A 20,088-nucleotide genomic window follows, 5' to 3' on the forward strand; every position below is an offset into this window, starting at 1 on the left:
TTTTATTCTGCAAAAGGACAAAAGCTCCATGTAAACTGAAAACTGCCTCCAGGACAGAAACAGGTGTGTTACACTGCTAACACAACTTCAGCTCTTTGCATGTATCTGCACTAGGGCTGCATAAAACGATTATTTTAGTAATCGAGTATTCTATCGATTATTCCATCGATTAATCGAGTAATCGGATAAGAAATACTTTTTTTTTTATTAACAGTTTATCTGCATATTTTAACTTCCGTACTGCAGTTTTTCGCCGTGTGAACAAACAGCGGTGAATGGAGCAGCTACAAAGTTCTCTTTTCTTCACCTTAACACTTGCTGATCAGGTGCTTGATGAAGGACCTCCAGCTGTTTCACAGATTTAATGGTGGTTACTAAAAGAAAAAGCTGCTGTTTTGGACGCTGGAAAAACGTTTCCTTTTTCACTACTTGAGCTCACCGTCACAGCTTCGCCTCTTTGCGCTTGCGCAGTTAAAACCGCTGCCTGCTATGAGTGTTTTGAAAAACTAGTGGGAGCGGGAGCCATGGCGCATGTGTGAGTAATGGTGTAATGCTTTGTATTCACAAGCATTCTCGAAAATACGTTTCTACTGCAGGTCTATATTTAGTCACTAATAAGGGATTAAAGTATAAAAATATTTTGAAGGAGCCCCTCGGTCCTGGGGGGCGGGCCTTCCGGTACCGAACCATGGCTAGTGCTAATGGCCCGCGCTCGCTAGCAAACCAGTTCTGGTAGCTACAGCTGAAGTAAAGACAAAATAGCAGCTGAAATTCTCAGCGAGCACAACACACACAGACACACAGAGAGCAGTGGAGGCGTGGAAATGCATGTCAGCGACAGTTGCCCCCCGTCCCGTAAAGTACGGAACACGGCATGTTACGGAGCCGTATTCCACGGAGTCCCGTAACATACGGGGTTCTGTATTTTATGAGACAGGTGGCAACTCTAGTGATGATCCACTCTGTGTTAAAGGAAATCCATCGCAGCGACGGAGAGCTTTTTAGAATGTGTGCTTGTGTATACGTGAGTGATTCACACTCCAGTCCAGTAGGTGGCGGTAATGCAGTTCTATGTTGGTTTGCCAGCCCCCAATAAACCCACAAAAAAACGTCAGCACTAATGCTGCTAATGCTAGTGAGGAGCGCCGCTTACACCGAGACAGCTGAGCGCTGCAGAGTTTAAACGAAGCATCGACACAGTAAATTTGTGTCGATAAATTTTTAGAATCGATTTAATCGAGTTAATCGATGAATCGTTGCAGCCCTAATCTGCACAGACAACATGCTAACACAGAGTCAGCCAAGAACCCAGAGCGGTGATGAAGCTGAGCACATGCTGACCCCCAGCCCAGCAGCCAGAGCCTCATCTTCAACAGGTAACAGAGGCAGTGATGAGCAGCCAGCCTTGCAGCACTGCAGCCTTCGACTCCACCTGTGCATGTTTCTGCAGCAGAATCCCTGTAAAGATTACAGCTTCACAAAACATGTACAGATTTTGGTCCACAGTATATTTTGATGTCTTAGTCTGAACTGCTGATCTGAACCTCAAGCTTTCAAATAGGACTAAAAGATTGAAAACACCAATGAAGTTATTGATTTGAATGATTTCTGATCATCAGGAACAACAAGAATATTTCTCAGACGGTTTGATTGAGTGTGAAAGTGTTAATGATCTTTGTGTAGGCCAGGTCTACTGTAATATGAGCCCAGACACAATGCAGTCTCTAAAGAAAGAGATCATCTGACTGTTTTGTCTTGAAATATGAAATGACAGTCAATCAAATAGGAACATTCTGATTATCAGTTTAAAATATTTCAAATTTGGCTCTTTTTTTCATGGGTATTGAAGTTTGCAAGCACTTACCTGTGGGTGAGTGTGTCAAGTAAAGATGGTTGCAGCCATGGTCATAGGAGCCGTATTGACCGTATGCATATTCAGCATAATTTGGTGAAATTGGATGCTTTTTGATCCCTGATAGCTACCACCTGCTGCTCACTGTTGACGGGCAAAGTGTCGTTCCTGCTGTTCTCAAGAACTTCATCAAAGGTGACTGGACTTTATTTAAACCCTAGTGGGGGTTGTCCCCTTTGGAGGTAGTTGTTGACCCATTGTCTGTGTAGCTACTCAGTCATCCAGGTCATAGTACTTTCTGGACTTTTGTGGGTCATTACCACAAAGGGTTTCCTGTGAAAGCACTGTGAGATTTGTGAGACCTTGTCACTTCAGGTGACCTCAACAGGTGAGTGGGGTTTGAGGCACCTGGAAGGGATCTTTAAATTATCAAAATAAAGTGTGTACAGAAACGTCTATATAAACAAACAGTAGTAGCTACACGAGGTGTGAGGTCACTCTAAATGCCAGCGTCTGACAGCTCTGCACTAATATATCAGACACTAGTTTCAATCAGGGCCTCTTTGGTGACGTCATAGGCTGAGCTGCTCAGTCTGTCGTCTCTTGACCTTTAGTCAAACATGCTGCTCTGAAAACTCCACTGAAATAAAATCTTAGACCCTTGTGTTCTGTCCAAGCTACCATTTCTGTCAAACTCCTGGAAAAAATGACCTACACCCAACTGAAGTCCCTCCTGGAGGGACATGCAGTTCTGGAAGTGTTCCAGTCTGGGTTAAAAACCCATCACGGCACCAGCTCTGCTGTTTTTAATGAGCAACTCAGTCTGGTTACTCACGCTGTTGGACTTAACAGCTGCCTTTGACACTGTGGACCGTGAGATCCTTTATCTCCAGGTTGGAGCAGCGGATGGGCATCACTGGCTCAGCACTCCAATGGTTTAGGTCCTACCTCTGACAGAAATTTCTATGGCAACATTGATGATTTTACCTGCACCTCTGCTGCCCTCTCCTGGGGGGTACCACAAGGCTCCGTTCTTTGACTTTCCTTTTCTCGTACCTGCTGCCACTTTGGGCTGTTTTCCAGAAATATTTTTATGATGATGTGATGATCTTCTCCTTGACTGCCTTATTGAATTCAGGGGATAGATTGCCCCAAATTTTCAGAATTTTAATGACAAGACAGAAGTCGTTTAGACCCAGTGGCACTAGCAGTACCTCCTGTAGGTCAACCTTCCCTCTCTGGTCCCATATGAGAAATCAGTTATCACAAATTTGTGTAAAAACTAAAACTACTTAAATGGTTGTGTCCCATTTTGTGTCTGAACTTCCACATCCATATGTCCTGTTTCGTTCTCAGGTCAGCAGACCGGAGGTGACAGAGCTCCAGCTGCAGCTCCAGATATGTGGAATGATTTGCCACTGCATGTTAGCCAGGCTGCCTCACTCTTCTTCGGCCCCAGTCTGAGATGTTTTTTGGTTGCGAGTTCAGTGGGTTTATGTACTCCCTTTTTGTGAACTTCTACAGCTCTTATGTGCGCCTGTATGTTTCACTCAGTGGGCAGTGTTTGTGTTTGGTTTAATTGTACAGCACAAAAGTGTTTTATAAAGAGTCTGCTGCAGTATAATTATTGCACATCTTTCCCTGTGGCAGTGGAGCTGAATCAGTGTGCTGGAGGTGTGGTTGGGATTCAGTGACCTCGCTACCTCAGCTGCCTCTGTGATTGACAGGCAGCCTTTCTAAGCAGGTTATTCGATCTGTTGGTGTCACAGCTCTGATGCTGTTCCCCCAGCACACCACAGCAAAATATATTACGCTTGCCGTAATTGACTAGAAAATCTCCAACTCTTTGCTGCATATGTTAAAGGATCTCAGCTTCCTGCTCATCAAAAATAAAAAGATTTCCATTTTCTGCTCATCCCCTTTTTGACATTTCAGTTTTAATTCCAAAATATAAAAAGGTTTGAATGTTTTAGTTTCCCTAGAATGGGGAAATTATAGAATCAGATCCATCTTTTACACACTTGATGTTTAAGACCTGGTGTATCCTGAGGACCTGAAAACATTCATTCATAACCATACGCATGCTACATTGTACTGAACAAACTTGGGTAGCCTACCATTATGGTTACTAATGTACTTCTGTTAATGGAACCTACTAATATGATCAAATCATAATTTAGTGTGCAACAAATGATGGCTATGACATGTAAATACTAGCTTTATGGTACAACCACCTGAACAGGTTTGTCTTCTGCAAACATCTCAATTAACAGATAAAACCTTCAGTTATTTCTAATAAACTAAATGATCTCAGTCAGACATTTTTACCCCTGACTGTCCTGTTCATGCTTTCTCTAAGACGAGTCCATCAGTGAGAACACAACCTCTTTGGTTTGTATGAAGCTGCTGTAGTCTGGTGGTAGTGGTAGGGTGGTTAGCACATTGCCTCATAGCAAGAGTTCTGCTTTAAACCTCAGCTGGGACCCTTCTCTCCATTTCTGCATGGGCTTCCTGCCACAGGCCCAACACATGCATGTTAGGTGAGTCCAGATGGGCCGTGTATGTGAGGCAGATAAAGCCACAGATGAAGGTATCGTTAAATGTCTACAATGCTTTGAGTTGGCAGTAAGACCAGGAAAGAAAGAAATGCCAGTCCATTCCATTTGCACACAGTGTATTTTGTCCATTTCATAGAAGGCAACAAAATGCAACCAAAGAATGAAAAGAAATAAAGCTCTAAGGAGTAGTAAGAATGATAGATGTACACAGGGAAAAACAACAGAAACTGAATGTCCACTAAATCCTCTTCCTCAGACGCAGAGGAGACTGCACGTTCCACAGCCTCGGTCCAGGAGCTCTGAAAAACAACAGGTTTAAACTGAAGCTCCACAGCAGACTGCGACACGTGACATCACAGATTACAGCACAGGTACAATAATGTGACAAAGTGAGCAGGCTGGTCTCAGTGAGCTGGCTCTGTATTGTAAACAAATGCCACAAAAAAACAGCCAGAACAACAATGTGTCCCATTCTCAGTTCTTCCAGATTATTCCACTGATTCTGGGACTCCTGGTTCCGACTGAAGATACACTTCAGTTGGGTTTTATTTAATTATTACCAAAAAGTAAAACATGTCAGACTTTTCCAAGGTAATAATTATAAACCTCTGGCCTTCCTATCATCACCATTCCATTCATAGTTGTAATTTGGGACTGTTTGTGTCTCTAAGTGTTCATGGTAATGAAGTGTCCCAGTCTGTCACATCTGTGTGTAAATATGTGGACAGCAGTGTCAGGCACAGAGAACATAAAACACTGTTTTAGATCACTCAAACAACGCTTCTAACAGAACCACAACTGTACTTACTGCTGCTCACTGGATCGCACATGAAGAACGCTGCTCTCTCCACCTGTCAGCGCACAGGAAACAAGTGCAAATGAGTAACCTGTGACTCTCACTGATGTTTGTCTGAAGCTGTAAAGGGCAGAAACGTACTTGTGCCTTGGTCACTGAGGATTGCACTGACACCTTCATCAAAAGTTAAGTTGATGTTGAAACCTAGAGCACAACGAGGAATAAAGATGGGTCAGTCAAGGGCTTTGGGGGTTATATCATAATGTGATCCATTCTGCTCGGACATCAGAAATATAACAGATTATAACCATGTATTACAGGAACTACGGTACAATGTCAGGAGACTGAAGCCAGCCTGCATCACACCCTCTAAAAACTGGTCACTGAGCTGAATATGGTAACTGCTAATGATGGCACACTCTGTTCCACAGGAGGGGTTACATGGGCAGCAGTGTGGACTGAAAATCAGGTGTGTGATGAGGCGCCGTCAGGCACCGTGGGCTCCTACCTTTTGGTGTGCTGATGGCTCTGTCCTTCACAGCTCCTTTTACCATCACTGAGAACAGTCACAGAAACACACAGTGAGACTGGATAGATTGCTGTCAGTCCGTTTCCCTTCCACTTCAGTGGCAGATCAATTTTACGAGTGAAAAGGTATTTTTCTTCTGTCCTAGTAACTGCAATTCCAGCAGTGTAAAATATTTAGGAGCAGACTGAATCCAGTGTAACATTTAAACATTCACAAATTGGAGCAGAACTTCATGACCAGGTTATGTGCTCAGTATAATTGCAGCTGTGTCCATTCACAAAGGTACAGAGAGGGGTTCTCAGCCATCACAATCGTGCTCCAGTGCAGACCAAAATAAAAAAAAACAAAACTCCATGATGCACAGTTCCAGATCATCCTTATTTATCTTATACTGGGACCGTGCTGTCCCTCTGTTGTTGTGGAAGAGCACGCTCAAGTCTTCATGCAATCTCAGTGTGACAGAAGTCAAAGTCCTTTCAGGAAAGATCAGCAGCTCCACTGCATTTATAACAACACACCAGGGATAAAACAGTAATACTGTGACATTCTGTGGACATGTGAGACGTGTTAAATTAAATCTTTACCTTTTTTGAATCCGACCCCCCCCCACACACACACACACACTGTGCCATATCGTATAGTCTGTGATAATACTGGTAGAGGTTTTATGTGATATAAAAATGTCACATCACGGCACCGTTTCTCTAGTGCATGCAACAACAAGACGAGCGCGTGTGAGCGCAGCCACCAATGACAGTTTAGTTCCTAAAAAGGAGCCATTTCAACAACCTCCAATAAAACACAATACTTTGCAAAATATGGAAGAAAATGGAAACAACAAATGTGTTTCACCACTTGAGGCAAAGACACACCATCAAGTACAACCAGGCTGAGTAGGAGGAGATGCCAGCAGCTGCTGATGTGCAACTGTAAATGCAAACACTTGCTAGCCGCACTCCACATGACAGGAAGCACAAACGGCAGGTGGAAATTACTGATACAGTCACATGGCAGGAAAGCAGAGCTTTAAGCACCTGGTTAATACGTTCAAGCCAAGATCCAACATCCCAGGCAGGAAATATTTTTCAGTTTTATTATTTGTCAATATTGTGCAGGGAAAACTGCAGTGACTCGTACCTGTTCCTTCTAGAGTGATCGATTTAGACTGGACATCTTCCTCCCTCCTGGATCTGTGCACACTGACAAAGAAAGACATCTTATTTACAGAGGTTTAGGCATATCTTCACACTGTACTGAATTTAATGGAAAACAACAGAATTCTGCAAAGTAGAAAATTACAGATGTTCCTGCAGTAAATATGAACTAGTAGATGTGGATGAATCATTCCTTTGACTCTCTATGCTCAGTGCTAACGTCTAAGGCTAAGTTTGAACAACAACAAAAAAAGCTTCAGGTGATTTCTGGTGATGTGATGGACCCCCAAAATAATGTGCAGTCATCAGTCAGTACTCCACACTGACGTCCCTCATGCTGCTGGAAACCTACCGATCAGTGAGTGACAGTCTAGCAGCCTGGAAGTTCAGACGAGGTGGTTGCGGTGTGGCAAAGTTAAATGGCAGCAGGGGCCTGGATCTGACAGGAGAGCCCTGGACTGAACCCTGAGGAGACACCAGGAGCATGTGACTGTGTGCAACTCAGAGATACCTGTTACTGATATAAATAAGTAAATATATAAATAAGCAAGCTTTGTGTAGCAGAACCGTCCAAAGATATTCTGTTTACTGTGACATAAACCAGGGAAATGCAGGAAGTCATGAGTTTATAGTTAATAGCTTGGTTAATGATGAACTTTCAGATCTAATCATTTTGTTTTAGGACAGCTTACTGAACTAAAATGTGCCATTACTGGAGACGTTACAGTGCGATCGCTGGGCTTTCTAGAAGCTTGCATATATTAGCACATGCACAGATGGAGACTGGGATCAAACCAGATTAGTAGAGCTCCACACCTGACCCACAGTTCCTCAAGTTCCTCATCATATTGGGCTATATGGAACACAGATGAAACCATTGATGGTGGTTTATCAATCAACACTAACTGTAAATAATAAAACCTTAATGAGAATGATGTTTACATTGTAAGAGTCTCTTATGGCTACATTTCTGTGCCTATTAGCAGCTTCTTCTGGCTTAAGGAGATCATCTGCCACCATCTCATCCTATTCCTAGCATAGGAATGCATGTCCTTCGTCACTATATCCATGAACTTTCTCCGTGGTCTTCCTCTATTCCTCCTGCCCGGCTCCTCCATATTGAGCATTCTTTGTCCAGTGTATCGACTCTCTTCTCTGCACATGTCCAAACCATTTCAACCTTGCCTCTAATTTTGCCTCCAAAGCGCTCGACCTGAACTGTCCCTCTGAGACACTCATTTCTAATCCTGTCCATTCTGGTCATCTTCAACTCTGCCACCTCCAGCTCTGATTGTTACTGCCTCAATCTCCCAACCATATATCAGAGCAGGTCTCACTACTGTCTCGTAAACCCACCCTTTCACTCTCACTGATATCCTCCTGTCATAAATCACCCCTGATAGTTGTCTCCACCCACTCCACCCTGCCTGCACTCTCCATTGCTTTGAATGGTTGACCCCAGGTATTTAAACTCTCTCTACTCATGTCATGCTCACCTTTCTACCTGCCTCCCCCCCATTCACACGCACATATTCTGTCTCACTTCAACTTCTCTCCAGTGCATACCTCCACCTCTCCAGGTTCTCTGACATCCGGTCCCTACTCTCAGTATAGATCACAGACATCTGCCTGACCTCATCTGTCAATCACTCCATCACCAAATATGGTCTCTGCAGCCATAGCATGGCTGATGAGCCCTCTGTAGTACAGCTTTGGCACCAATGCACTTCTCTATTCCTCAGGTATCCTCTCATTCTCCAAGACTGTGTCAAACACTCTGGTCACAAAGTCCACTGCCCTCTCCAAAGTCCACAGGTATGTCATTTGGACCGACTGGCTTTCCAGTCTTCATCCTCTTCATATCTGCCCTCACTTCCTCTTTACTAATCCTTTGCACTTCCTGACTGTCCTCCTCTCTCATGCTTTTATTTAACAGCTCTTCAGAGTACTTCTTTCACCTTCTTATAACAGTCCCTTTACTCGTCCCCCCCAAACTGCTGCATGTCATTTTCAGTTTGATCTCTCTTCTCAGCCAATCAGTACAAGGCCTTCCTCCCTTAGTGTCCGGCCTCACACACAGCTGACTGTAAGCCTTTTACCAACTCTCTCTTTGCTCAACACTTAGCCTTCAATTACTCCTGTCTGCTTTCTTCATCTCCTGACTCCTACACTGTTTCTTTGAGAGATCAGTGCTGCAACCACCAAGGACAAACAGCAGATAGAAGGAAACAAGAAGCCCTCAGAGTACAAACCTCCACCAAGGCAGCTCACCTTCTGGGCAATACTTAGTTTTAAGGGAATAGTTTTGTATATATTAATTTTGTTTTCTTTGTTCTTTTTAAAAGTATTTTAAGAATTTTGTAGTGCAGTAAAAACATGCCAGCTTTTGTTATTTGCCCTGTTAAAACCCATTTTAATACACTTGATGTTTGAGTATCGCACATGTGAATCCATCCATCCATCCATCTTCTTCTGCTTATTCATTTCATTGTTTAGTTTAATTCCTTTAAATGTTCAGTAATAAATATGAAGTGAAAAAAGTTTGACCACATTTATTTTGTTTTCCCAAAAATAATACTTACTCAGGAACATTGTACATGTATTTAAATTGTTCTCTGTTTCATTCACCCAATCAGATCATTGAACAGGTGTTCCAATCACTTCCACAGGTGTATCAACCAAGCACCGAGGCATGGGTCACTCTCAGGAGCTCAGTGAATTCCAGCATTGTACTGTGATGGGATACCACGTGTGCAACAATTCAAGTTGTGGAATTTCCTCACTACTGTCATGTCCTGGGCCGTTTGCCCAGCGTTTTGTGTTTATAGTTTATTTCCTGTGCTTGTCCTCCCAGTGTGTTGTCTTGTTCCCAGTGTTGTGACTCGTCTGCGTGTTCCTTGGTTTATCACTTCCTGTATTATTTTGCCAGTGTGTTTTCCCTGTGCTTTGTGTCTAGCTTTGCTTTCCCTGTGTAATTAGTTTCATTTGCCTCACCTGTTGTTCCCTGCTGTTTCCTTTTGCCCTGATTACCCTTTGTGTATTTTAGCCCTCAGTTTTCATTTGTTCTCTGTCGCGTTGTTGATGTTTTGTGCCCGCATGTTCCAGTGTTCCTTGTGTTTTCCCTTCGTCACCCCTCTGTAGGATTTTGGTGTTCATTCTCCTCCGAGCCTTAATAAACCTCCTTTAAGTTATGTTTACCTCTGGAGTCCTTCGTTTTTGCCCTTCCTCACCCGTTTCCTCCCCGGCCATGACAGAACGACGCGACCATTACAAAACCCCTCCGGCTCCAATTTTTTTCGACGGCACTCGTCTAGCGCTGGGGGGCCCGGCGTCTTTGAACAGTCCCCGTCATCGTCACTCACCTGCCTCCCCTTTCGCTGATCCCTCCCTTCCTCGGCAGCCGCGGAGGAGAGGGAGTTCCTGGCAGAAACGGCGGAAGGCACCCCTAGACCCGAGCGGTATAACGCCGCGGACCGCTTCACCACTTCACACCCAATCCTCCGTTTCCGTGAGTAACACTGGCTTCAACGCTACAATGCTTGCAGACAATTATTCCTGTCACCCCCCTGCCTTTCCCCTCCCTGAGGTGGCAAAGCAGACCATTATCCGTAGGGTGGATTCACTGGTTATGGACCTTCTGGCTGACCCATGTGAGCAGGAACAGCAACAGCTCACGGCCCAGCTGCAAGGGCTAGTCGACGATTACCCTTGGCTATTTGGCTCTCTGCATGGGTTAGTGCAGGATTTCTTAACCTCCACCCTTCACCTACAGCAGTCCCCAGTGTCAGCTCATTCTCAGTGCCCAGTGTCAGCCCAGTCTCCCCAGTCAGCTGTGGCTCCTGCAGCTTTCCCTTGTCCGGCCTCTGCGGAGCTCCCTGCACCCGCTCCTGTTCCGCGGGGGGGGGGCAGCCCCGGACGGGCGGGCCTCTGCACCCGTTCCTGTTCCGCGGGTGGGAGCGCCAGCGCCTCAGTCACCTACGCCGCCTGCAATAGTCACGCCTCAGCCACCTCAGTCAGCTCGCACTCAGTCTGCTCCAGCCCCTGTAGCTCTCCCTCGGTCCCCAGTGTCAGCTGTTTCAGTGCCCTCTCAGTCAGCTCCAGTAGCTCTTCCTCGGTCCCCAGTGTCAGCTAGCTCCCGGCCTGCTTCCACGCAGTCAGCTCTCCCTAGCTCCCGGCCTGCTTCCACGCAGCCAGCTCTCCCTAGCTCCCGGCCTGCTTCCACGCAGCCAGCTCTCCCTAGCTCCCGGCCTGCTTCCACGCAGCCAGCTCTCCCTAGCTCCCGGCCTGCTTCCACGCAGCCAGCTCTCCCTAGCTCCCGGCCTGCTTCCACGCAGCCAGCTCTCCCTAGCTCCCGGCCTGCTTCCACGCAGCCAGCTCTCCCTAGCTGCCGGCCTGCTTCCACGCAGCCAGCTCTCCCTAGCTGCCGGCCTGCTTCCACGCAGCCAGCTCTCCCTAGCTGCCGGCCTGCTTCCACGCAGCCAGCTCTCCCTAGCTGCCGGCCTGCTTCCACGCAGCCAGCTCTCCCTAGCTGCCGGCCTGCTTCCACGCAGCCAGCTCTCCCTAGCTGCCGGCCTGCTTCCACGCAGCCAGCTCTCCCTAGCTGCCGGCCTGCTTCCACGCAGCCAGCTCTCCCTAGCTGCCGGCCTGCTTCCACGCAGCCAGCTCTCCCTAGCTGCCGGCCTGCTTCCACGCAGCCAGCTCTCCCTAGCTGCCGGCCTGCTTCCACGCAGCCAGCTCTCCCTAGCTGCCGGCCTGCTTCCACGCAGCCAGCTGTCCCTAGCTGCCGGCCTGCTTCCACGCAGCCAGCTGTCCCTAGCTGCCGGCCTGCTTCCACGCAGCCAGCTGTCCCTAGCTGCCGGCCTGCTTCCACGCAGCCAGCTCTCCCTAGCTGCCGGCCTGCTTCCACGCAGCCAGCTCTCCCTAGCTGCCGGCCTGCTTCCACGCAGCCAGCTCTCCCTAGCTCCCGGCCTGCTTCCACGCAGCCATCTTCTGACATACCCAAACTGTTCCCTGAGCAGCCCCTGCTGCCCAGGATGACGCCCACTCAGCCGGCACCATGGCCCTCTACAGTCCGCTCAGCTCCTGCTCCCTCTGTAATTTTGGTTTCCTTAGCTTCCCCAGTGTCAGCTTCCCCGATTCCAGTCAGGTACCCAGTCAGTCTCAGCAGCGTCTCTGTCTCAGCCCCAGTCTCTCCTGTCGACTGCTGTAGAGTCCCTGGTCTCTGAGTCAGAGTCCCAGTCAGCTCCCCTGTCGCCATCAGACTCACCTAACCTATGCCCTGCAAAGCAGCCCCAGCCTGCGCATCCAGTGTTCGAGCATCCGGAGGATCCCACTCAGTCCGAGCGGCCCGAGCCAGAGGGTCCCGCACCGGAGCCAGGGGGTTCCACTCAGTCCGAGCCGTTGGGGGTCTCCGCTCAGTCCGAGCCGTTGGGGGGGTCTCCGCTCAGCCCGAGCGTCCCGAGGGTCCTGCGCCAGAGCCCGAGGGTCCCACGCCAGAGCCCGAGGTCGCCCGTGTCCGCCGCCGCTGGGAGTGCGGCCGGCCTCCAGTGACTCCTCCTCGTCGCCGCCGCCGCTGGGAGCGCGGTCGGCCCCTAGTCCTGTCTCCTCCACGTCGTCGCCGCCGCCGCTGGGAGCGCGGGCGGCCTCCCTCGTTGGGACTCTGCCTTGTGGCTCTTGGCCTATACGGCCCCTGAACTGTGGACTGCTTTCCCCCTTGCCGATTGCTGTTTTGTTTTGGTTCCTGAGTTGTTGTGTTTTGGGTTTCGTTTCTGGTTTTGTTGCTCCCTGCCTGGTTTTGTTTGTTCTGGGCCCTCCTTCCTGGTCCCCCGCCTCCCGCCCTGGTTTGTTTTTGTTTCTTGTTTGGCCGTCGGGAGCCGGCCTTTGAGGGGGGGGTACTGTCATGTCCTGGGCCGTTTGCCCAGCGTTTTGTGTTTATAGTTTATTTCCTGTGCTTGTCCTCCCAGTGTGTTGTCTTGTTCCCAGTGTTGTGACTCGTCTGCGTGTTCCTTGGTTTATCACTTCCTGGCAAAATAGCCAGTGTGTTTTCCCTGTGCTTTGTGTCTAGCTTTGCTTTCCCTGTGTAATTAGTTTCATTTGCCTCACCTGTTGTTCCCTGCTGTTTCCTCTTGCCCTGATTACCCTTTGTGTATTTTAGCCCTCAGTTTTCATTTGTTCTGTCGCGTTGTTGATGTTTTGTGCCCGCATGTTCCAGTGTTCCTTGTGTTTTCCCTTCGTCACCCCTCTGTAGGATTTTGGTGTTCATTCTCCTCCGAGCCTTAATAAACCTCCTTTAAGTTATGTTTACCTCTGGAGTCCTTCGTTTTTGCCCTTCCTCACCCGTTTCCTCCCCGGCCATGACAACTACTAAATATTCCACAGGTAACTGTGGTATAATAACACAGTGGAAGTGATTGTGAACAGCAGCAGCTCAGCCACGAAGTGGTGGGCCACGTAAAAAAATAAATCACAGAGCAAAGCAGCTCCATAAAGACATGGATGAGCCAGTTTGGTGTGGAAGAACTTGACTGGCCTGCACAGAGTCCTGACCTCAGCCTGATAGAACATCTTTGAGATGGATTAGAGCAGAGACTGTGAGCCAGGCCTTCTCTCCAACATCAGTGTCTGACCTCACAGATGTGCTTCTGGAAGAATGGTCAGAAATTCCCATAAACACTCCTAAACCTGTGGAAAGCCTTCCCAGAAGAGCTGAAGCTGTCATAGCTGCAAAGGGTGGATCAACATCATATTAAAGCCTCTGGATTAAGAATGGATGTTACTCAGGTTCAGTGACGTGCGGTGAGGGTCGTGACTGGTGAGGCACTGACGTCATCACATCAGATTTACAAACATATAGCTTATTCACCATTTAATTGGCAACAGTTGTTTTGTTTAACATTAACATAGTCTGAAGCAAACCTTTTAGCTCCGGTGTTGGTCTTCCTTTAATTATTATCTTCTGCTTCGATTGAAAGTCCAGTTTAGAAAATTCTTTCAGTTGAGTTATGTAATCTTCCATGTTGAACATAAGGCCAAGCAACAGGAAAAACTAACTGGCCTTGCTAACTGTTTATGGTAGCTTGCCACCGAGGAGTCGTAGAGTCCCTGGGATCACCAGCGCCCCCTACCATGAGGCACGAGAACTGCGTGCCTCACCTAGTGTCTCTTCGCAGCAGTTTCATGATCGCTCAACACAAGAATGCATTACACACACATACAGTTGTTAATGAAAAAAACAAAAAAAAAAACTGTGCATTATATACACCAGCTAAAATATAGAAATTTAGTTCATATAGTAAAAGTGTTAGAACATTTTAATAGCCACATGCAAAGGGAAAGTAATCCGGTCTCACTGCATAGCATGCCAGCACAGTTAGTAGTCATTGGCAATGACTATACTGAGCCGCACCACGGATTGCGCAATCCGTGGTGCGGCTCGCCGGGCTGGTGCCTCACCGTTCGTCTCTTAGTATTTGACCGGCAAATGCGAAAATTCAGCGATTTTGAAAAAACTAATCTAAAAATGGTGTAGTTAAATGGAAAAGAACTTTAAAATACAAATCACTGAATGAATATAACCATTTAATTTATTTTTTAATTTTATATTTCCACGATGACAGGTGAGGCCGTGCCTCACCTGCCTCCCCTGCCTCCCCTGACTGCACGTCACTGCTCAGGTTCATGTGTGTGAGGGCAGGTGGGCGAATGCCTTTATGCCCACATGTTAATACAAACACTGGCAGTAAGAAACAGCTCTTACAACATTATCGTTTTGACTTTCAGATCAATCTATCGACTTTGAAGGGGGGGGTCAGAGGTGGCATTTTAAATCTTTATACGGTACTTTCTATATGCTGACAACACACATCACAGAATCAGAGTTTCTAAGGCTTTTTGTCAGTTTCCTACCAATAACTCATTAGGCTGAGCTTGAAGAGTGGATGTGAGCCAAATGTACATTAATATGAGATTGATACTCCCAGAACGCTTTTCCAGAATTCACTGAAAATCTTTGGAGCTACTGAGTTTGCCGAGAGAAAGACACAAAAACATGCTGTCCATGGCAGAGGAAACAAAAATCAAATGACTGCAGGTCTTTCAGCAATCATACTAAATACTGAAGTCAAACCCATTTTAAAAAAGTAGAATACATGCAGTGGGTAACTGATGGAGATTGTGATTATTACCGTTTTTAAGCTACAGTGAGAAGTGTACCTCAGGTGTGCTCGTACCTGTGCCTTTGGTGTTTTGGCATCTCCTGCCAGGCTGCAGGTGTTCATCTGCTCCAGCATCTCTCGCTCCTTTTCTGCTGTCTTCAGAACAAACTCAATTTCAGAAGCCAGCTGCTCGTCTCCAGAGAAAAACTCCTTCACCTCGTTACGGTAGTCCTGCATGGTCACCTGGTGTCCAGACACACAACGGCTGGGTAAAGTTGTGTGTGCCTTTGCTAAAATATTCTCTCTCTCAGTTACAGTGAGTCTGCTTTCCTCTACTGACCACATCTAATCCTTTAAAAATGTTATTTGTTTAAAGCTGTGGAAAAGTAGAAATCTAAGCACAAGCTGTTGTGTTGATGCTTTGCAGCTAATGCAGTACAGTAGGTTTGTGGATCTTTTTCCTATTTCATGCAGATCACTGCTCAATGGGATCAAATGAATGCACACAGAACACCCACATGTCCATGCTGGTCTCACCTGGAGGTAGGACATGAGGTTTCCAAGAACAGGAGAGTGCTTCTGCTCCAGCAGGTTCTTCAGGCTGATGATGAGAGGAACTGTGTTCTCGATGAAGGTCTTCTTCTGAACCTGTGGATTAAAGCTGCTGAGTGTAGCTCATCTTCAGTGAATCGATATGACGCCACCAAAGGGTGGTGCTCACCAGCTGTCATTTTGTGCTCATCTTTCACCTCAATTTTTGTAAAGAATAGCTTAGTGTCATCTGACACTATGCAGCTGAGAACCATGAGAAGATCCACTATAACCAAACAACTGGTGACAGGGAACACTATGTGGCAGAACCAGGCTCAGGGAGGAGCCTCGACCAGATGAAGTGAAGAGAGAAAAGGAATCAAATAACTTTGAGTTTAGTTGAATTTTAAACAGCAGAGAATTGGTCACCTGTGACACCACTTTCTTCTGCGCAGCCTGCAAGACAGCTTTGGCCATGGCAGCCATGTTCTCCTCCTCCGCTTCCTCCCCTGCAGCAACTCCTGCTGAGCTAGATATGGCGTGCAGCTTCATCTCCTTAAGGCTCAAGATGCTGAAAGTCTCTGACAAAATGCCAGAACCATCTGCATCCAGGGGCAGCTCTTCATCAGCAAAGCATGCTGATACAGGAAGTGATACAAAAAGGCAAACGATTGTCTTTGGGTTAATGCTGAGCAAAAGGCCGTGATCTAAGAAGAAAACACCAAGATGTTTGCTGTTCTTACAGGTCCACGGGGGAGTTTACCTAAAATGGTCTGGTTGATCTTGTTGGTGATGTTGAAGCGCTGCGCATCTGTAAAGTGTTCCAACAGGAAGCGGTAGATTCGAAAGCGTTTCTCGCGGTGCTGCTCCCCTTTCAGGGAGAACTGAACTTTTTCTCTGCATGAATGTTAAAACAAAAAGGAATAAACCAGAGAAAACTAAGTTAAAAATACATGATCTGGATCAGAAATGAGGCAGCTTCATACCTCTCACTCTGAGGGAACTTGTTGTAGGACTTGTGTTTGCTGTAGGAGTTGAAATGGAAAATGCACTCAATGAAGTGCTGGCTGAACATTTCTGGGTTCTTCTTCAGCAGCAGGTGGAGCAGGCAGTATTCAGTGAGACTGGCAAAGCAAGCAAGAAGCATGTCAGCTGATAATGTGACTACTTAATATTTGTTATTGAGCATTCACTACAGTGTTAGGCTTCCCTTTGCTGCCCACTGGCTGAAACACGAGTGGCTCTGCACTACAGTTAAAGGTAAAAAGGGTTACTCTGATTGTACAGGTGCTGAGGGGGGGCACTGAAAACATTTTTGTGAAAGCACCTTTAGAAGATGGCAAATAAAGTGATGATGGACAGCAACAATAATGAGCTGTGGGATTCAAACCTTTAAAGATTCGCTATTAAATCGAAGAAACAAACCATTCCTAACACCATCACACACCAGCAGCCTGGAGCGTCGGCAAAACCTGCTCCTTTGGCACGAATCAACTGCAGTTCCTACTAAAGTGCTTCCTGAGTCTATATGTCTTAATTCTCAATTAGGCGTTCAAAAAATGTATCTGTACAATACCACTTTGTGGTTGAACATACCAATTTCTATATGTGTCTGTATGCACAGTATGATGTACCTGGCGATGGCAGGGACCGGGTCAACCAGAGCCACCATGAAGCGGAAGAAGAGGGAGCCCTTCCACTTCACGAATTCCTCCTGAAAAAGTAGCCATGAGAAAGAGAGTGAGCTAAAGGAGTGCTGCTTTAGGGATGAGATTAGAGAAAACTTTATTAATCCCTTTAGGAAGATTCCATCAGGGAAATTAAAGTTCCAGGAGCAGCTTTTACAGGTAACGTAGGCACACAAACACAGCAGAAATAACAACAAACATATGGATAAATACATAAATAATAAAACAGACAGGTATTTCTTTATGTTGTGTTGTGGTTGTTATTGTGCCCTCCCAATGATTTGTTAAGTCATTAATCTCCATATGAGTTAAACTTTTATACAAAATTCTCTGGATAAGTGCTTATAATAAACATATTTGTAGACTTATGAACAACCAACACAGACTTCTTCTCTTTTCAGTTCTCCAGCAGCTGAAAAGGTAACACTTGATAATATCCATCCATCCTCTCCTGCTTCTAGGCTCGTGGGGTGGGGGTGGGTGGAGCCTATCCCAGCTGCCACAGGGCGAGAGGCAGGGTACACCTGTACAGGTCACCAGCCTGTCGCAGGGCTAACACAGAGAGACAGACAACATCCTCACTCACATTCACACGTATGGGCAATTTAGAGTGACCAATTAACCTAACCCCAGTAAGTGCAGGTCTTTGGACTGTGGGAGGAAACCCACGCAGACACGGGGAGAACATGCAAACTCCACACAGAGAGGCCCGGGCCAAGGTGGAATCAAACCCAGGACCTAAACTTGCAGGGTAAATGTGGCACATTTAAACTGAAACCCAGAGTTTTGTGGGGACCTAAACCACATCCAACAGTGACTAAAAGTAAACAGAACCTAATCTGTGGTTTCAAGTTTTAATTGCTTGAGATTTATGTCATCACCAAACCACCTGGTAAATGGACTATTTCTTATATAGCGCTTTTCTGCTCTGTTTTGAGCACTCAAGGCGCTTATACAACACGTTTACCCCATTCAAACCCATTCATACAAGCACTTCCATGATTAACTGAGCTAAGTGCTTTTATTATCTAACATTCACACTCCAATGCTTGCGTCGGAGAGCAACTTGGGGTTGAGTATCTTGCCCAAGGATACATTGGCATGCAGCCTGGAGCAGCCAGGAATTGAACTGCCGACCTTCTGATCAGTGTTCTGCCTCCTGAGCTACAGCCACCCCCTAAATGCCTACTTATATGTGCTGTAGAACAAACATCAGTGGCAACAGTTTAACTTTATGAATGAATTTTAATTACTCAGTGTTTAACAAGTAAATATTGTTATTACCAGTGAAGATAGGTTAATATATAAGTTACTTAATATTTCATTGTCATTGCTTTGCCTGTTTTGAGATGCTCTGTCAGGCCTTTACTGCAGCTTGCTTGTGGGACACAAATTTTAATAACTGAAAACAATGCTTTATTGGGCTGAGATCAGGTGACTGATCGACCATCAAAGAATACCTCATTTCTTTGCCTTGAAACATTCTTGGGTTGCCTCAGCAATATGGTTTTGGCCATTATCCATTTACACTGAAGCACCATCTGACCAGCATTTGAATCTGAATCTGAGCAGAAAATCCTGCACATGTCAGAATTCATCCTGCTGCCATCAGTCATCAGTAAACACTACTGACCTGCTCGTGCCGTAACACCGGCTCTACCAGCTGTGAAAGATGATGTGGTCTGCTTTGATCACGAGCTGTTTGGACCTCTTACTGAAAGTTTAACACTTGGAATAAACTCCAGATCTCATATCTGCTTAATCTGCCATGACATAATCAGGAAACAAGTCTCACCTCGAACCTGCTCGTCATTCGACTGTCCGATTACTTTTGAGCATTTCCAAACAGGCCTGTGTGTAAAAACTGTCTTCTTTTGTTTGTTTCTACACTGATAGTTTTGCTAAACCCCTTAAATTAAAGTTGAAAGTCTGCTCTACAATCACATCTTGATTGCTTAATTTAAATTCATGAGGCAAAATTAAAAAACATGTGTCATTGTCCAAAAACCTCTGGACCTACCTGTTTGTCCTTCTCTTTGCATAATGTGTAAATTATGACAATAACAGAGAGGAACCCACCTGCAGCAGATTGGTCAGCATGATGAGAGTCTGCTGCCTGATAACAGGTTCACTGTCTCGCAGACAGGCAGAGATGTTGGGGATATAGTGATCCACTATGTTGGTGTACCGAACACACAGATCACACATGATCACAATAATGTTGTTGCGTACAGAAACCTCTGTGCCGAGCTCCAACTCCCTGGCAAACACAGGCAGGTACTTTTGGACTAGTTCTTCATGCAGCAGAGACAATTTACCTGAAACACAGTCAAACACTTAAAGTGAGGAGTTGGAGTGAAGAGTCAGAGACAAACTGAGAGGACACACACAGTTTACCTAAGGTGATGACTCCATGGGCCCTCACCCTTGTAGGCAGAGAGTTTGCTTTGAACTGAGACAGAGGCAGCGACCCTGGCAGCTCCTTCTGGCACTCTGTTAAGAACCAACAGGAACAACAAGTCAGCAGAGCCCTGCTGCGTAAAGCTGGCTCTGCGCTACACTGATGTCATAACCAACACAGCCCCTGCTCCTGTTTAAACTCCTGTGTTTAAAACTTGCGTAGACAACAAACTGGGACATATGAAAAATTAAACAGGCTCATATTAAAGATTTCATGGGGCTTTTGCTCACTGTGCACTTGCCCTTACAAACACAGGTGGCAATGGGAGAAGTACACCTGACGACACCACCACCTCTGTTTCCTCTAACCTTCATGTCTCTTAATAACACACATAACAGACTGTGTGAAAAACACAGCACGTTTCCT

The 20,088-nt window shown here is 46.2% G+C and overlaps 1 protein-coding gene across 3 annotated transcripts in view; it reads right to left on the reverse strand.

Moving 5' to 3' along the window:
- Positions 1-4,523: 4,523 nt before the first annotated feature.
- Positions 4,524-20,088, reverse strand: part of ncapd3 (non-SMC condensin II complex, subunit D3) — a 43,926-nt gene continuing 28,361 nt past the window's right edge. For all 3 annotated transcript variants that reach the window (XM_030725826.1, XM_030725827.1, XM_030725825.1), the window contains 14 exons: positions 19,659-19,754; positions 19,341-19,579; positions 17,208-17,287; positions 16,560-16,697; positions 16,337-16,470; positions 16,003-16,211; positions 15,580-15,690; positions 15,118-15,285; positions 7,242-7,354; positions 6,873-6,934; positions 5,715-5,762; positions 5,348-5,410; positions 5,219-5,261; positions 4,524-4,709 (listed from right to left, as the gene is read on the reverse strand). In XM_030725826.1, the coding sequence (XP_030581686.1) occupies positions 4,649-4,709; positions 5,219-5,261; positions 5,348-5,410; positions 5,715-5,762; positions 6,873-6,934; positions 7,242-7,354; positions 15,118-15,285; positions 15,580-15,690; positions 16,003-16,211; positions 16,337-16,470; positions 16,560-16,697; positions 17,208-17,287; positions 19,341-19,579; positions 19,659-19,754 (1,565 nt within the window). In that variant the 3' untranslated portion in view covers positions 4,524-4,648. The remainder of the gene's footprint in view (positions 4,710-5,218; positions 5,262-5,347; positions 5,411-5,714; positions 5,763-6,872; positions 6,935-7,241; positions 7,355-15,117; positions 15,286-15,579; positions 15,691-16,002; positions 16,212-16,336; positions 16,471-16,559; positions 16,698-17,207; positions 17,288-19,340; positions 19,580-19,658; positions 19,755-20,088) is intronic.

The sequence above is a fragment of the Archocentrus centrarchus genome, unplaced genomic scaffold (assembly GCF_007364275.1).
Source record: "Archocentrus centrarchus isolate MPI-CPG fArcCen1 unplaced genomic scaffold, fArcCen1 scaffold_79_ctg1, whole genome shotgun sequence".
Lineage (NCBI taxonomy): Eukaryota > Metazoa > Chordata > Actinopteri > Cichliformes > Cichlidae > Archocentrus > Archocentrus centrarchus.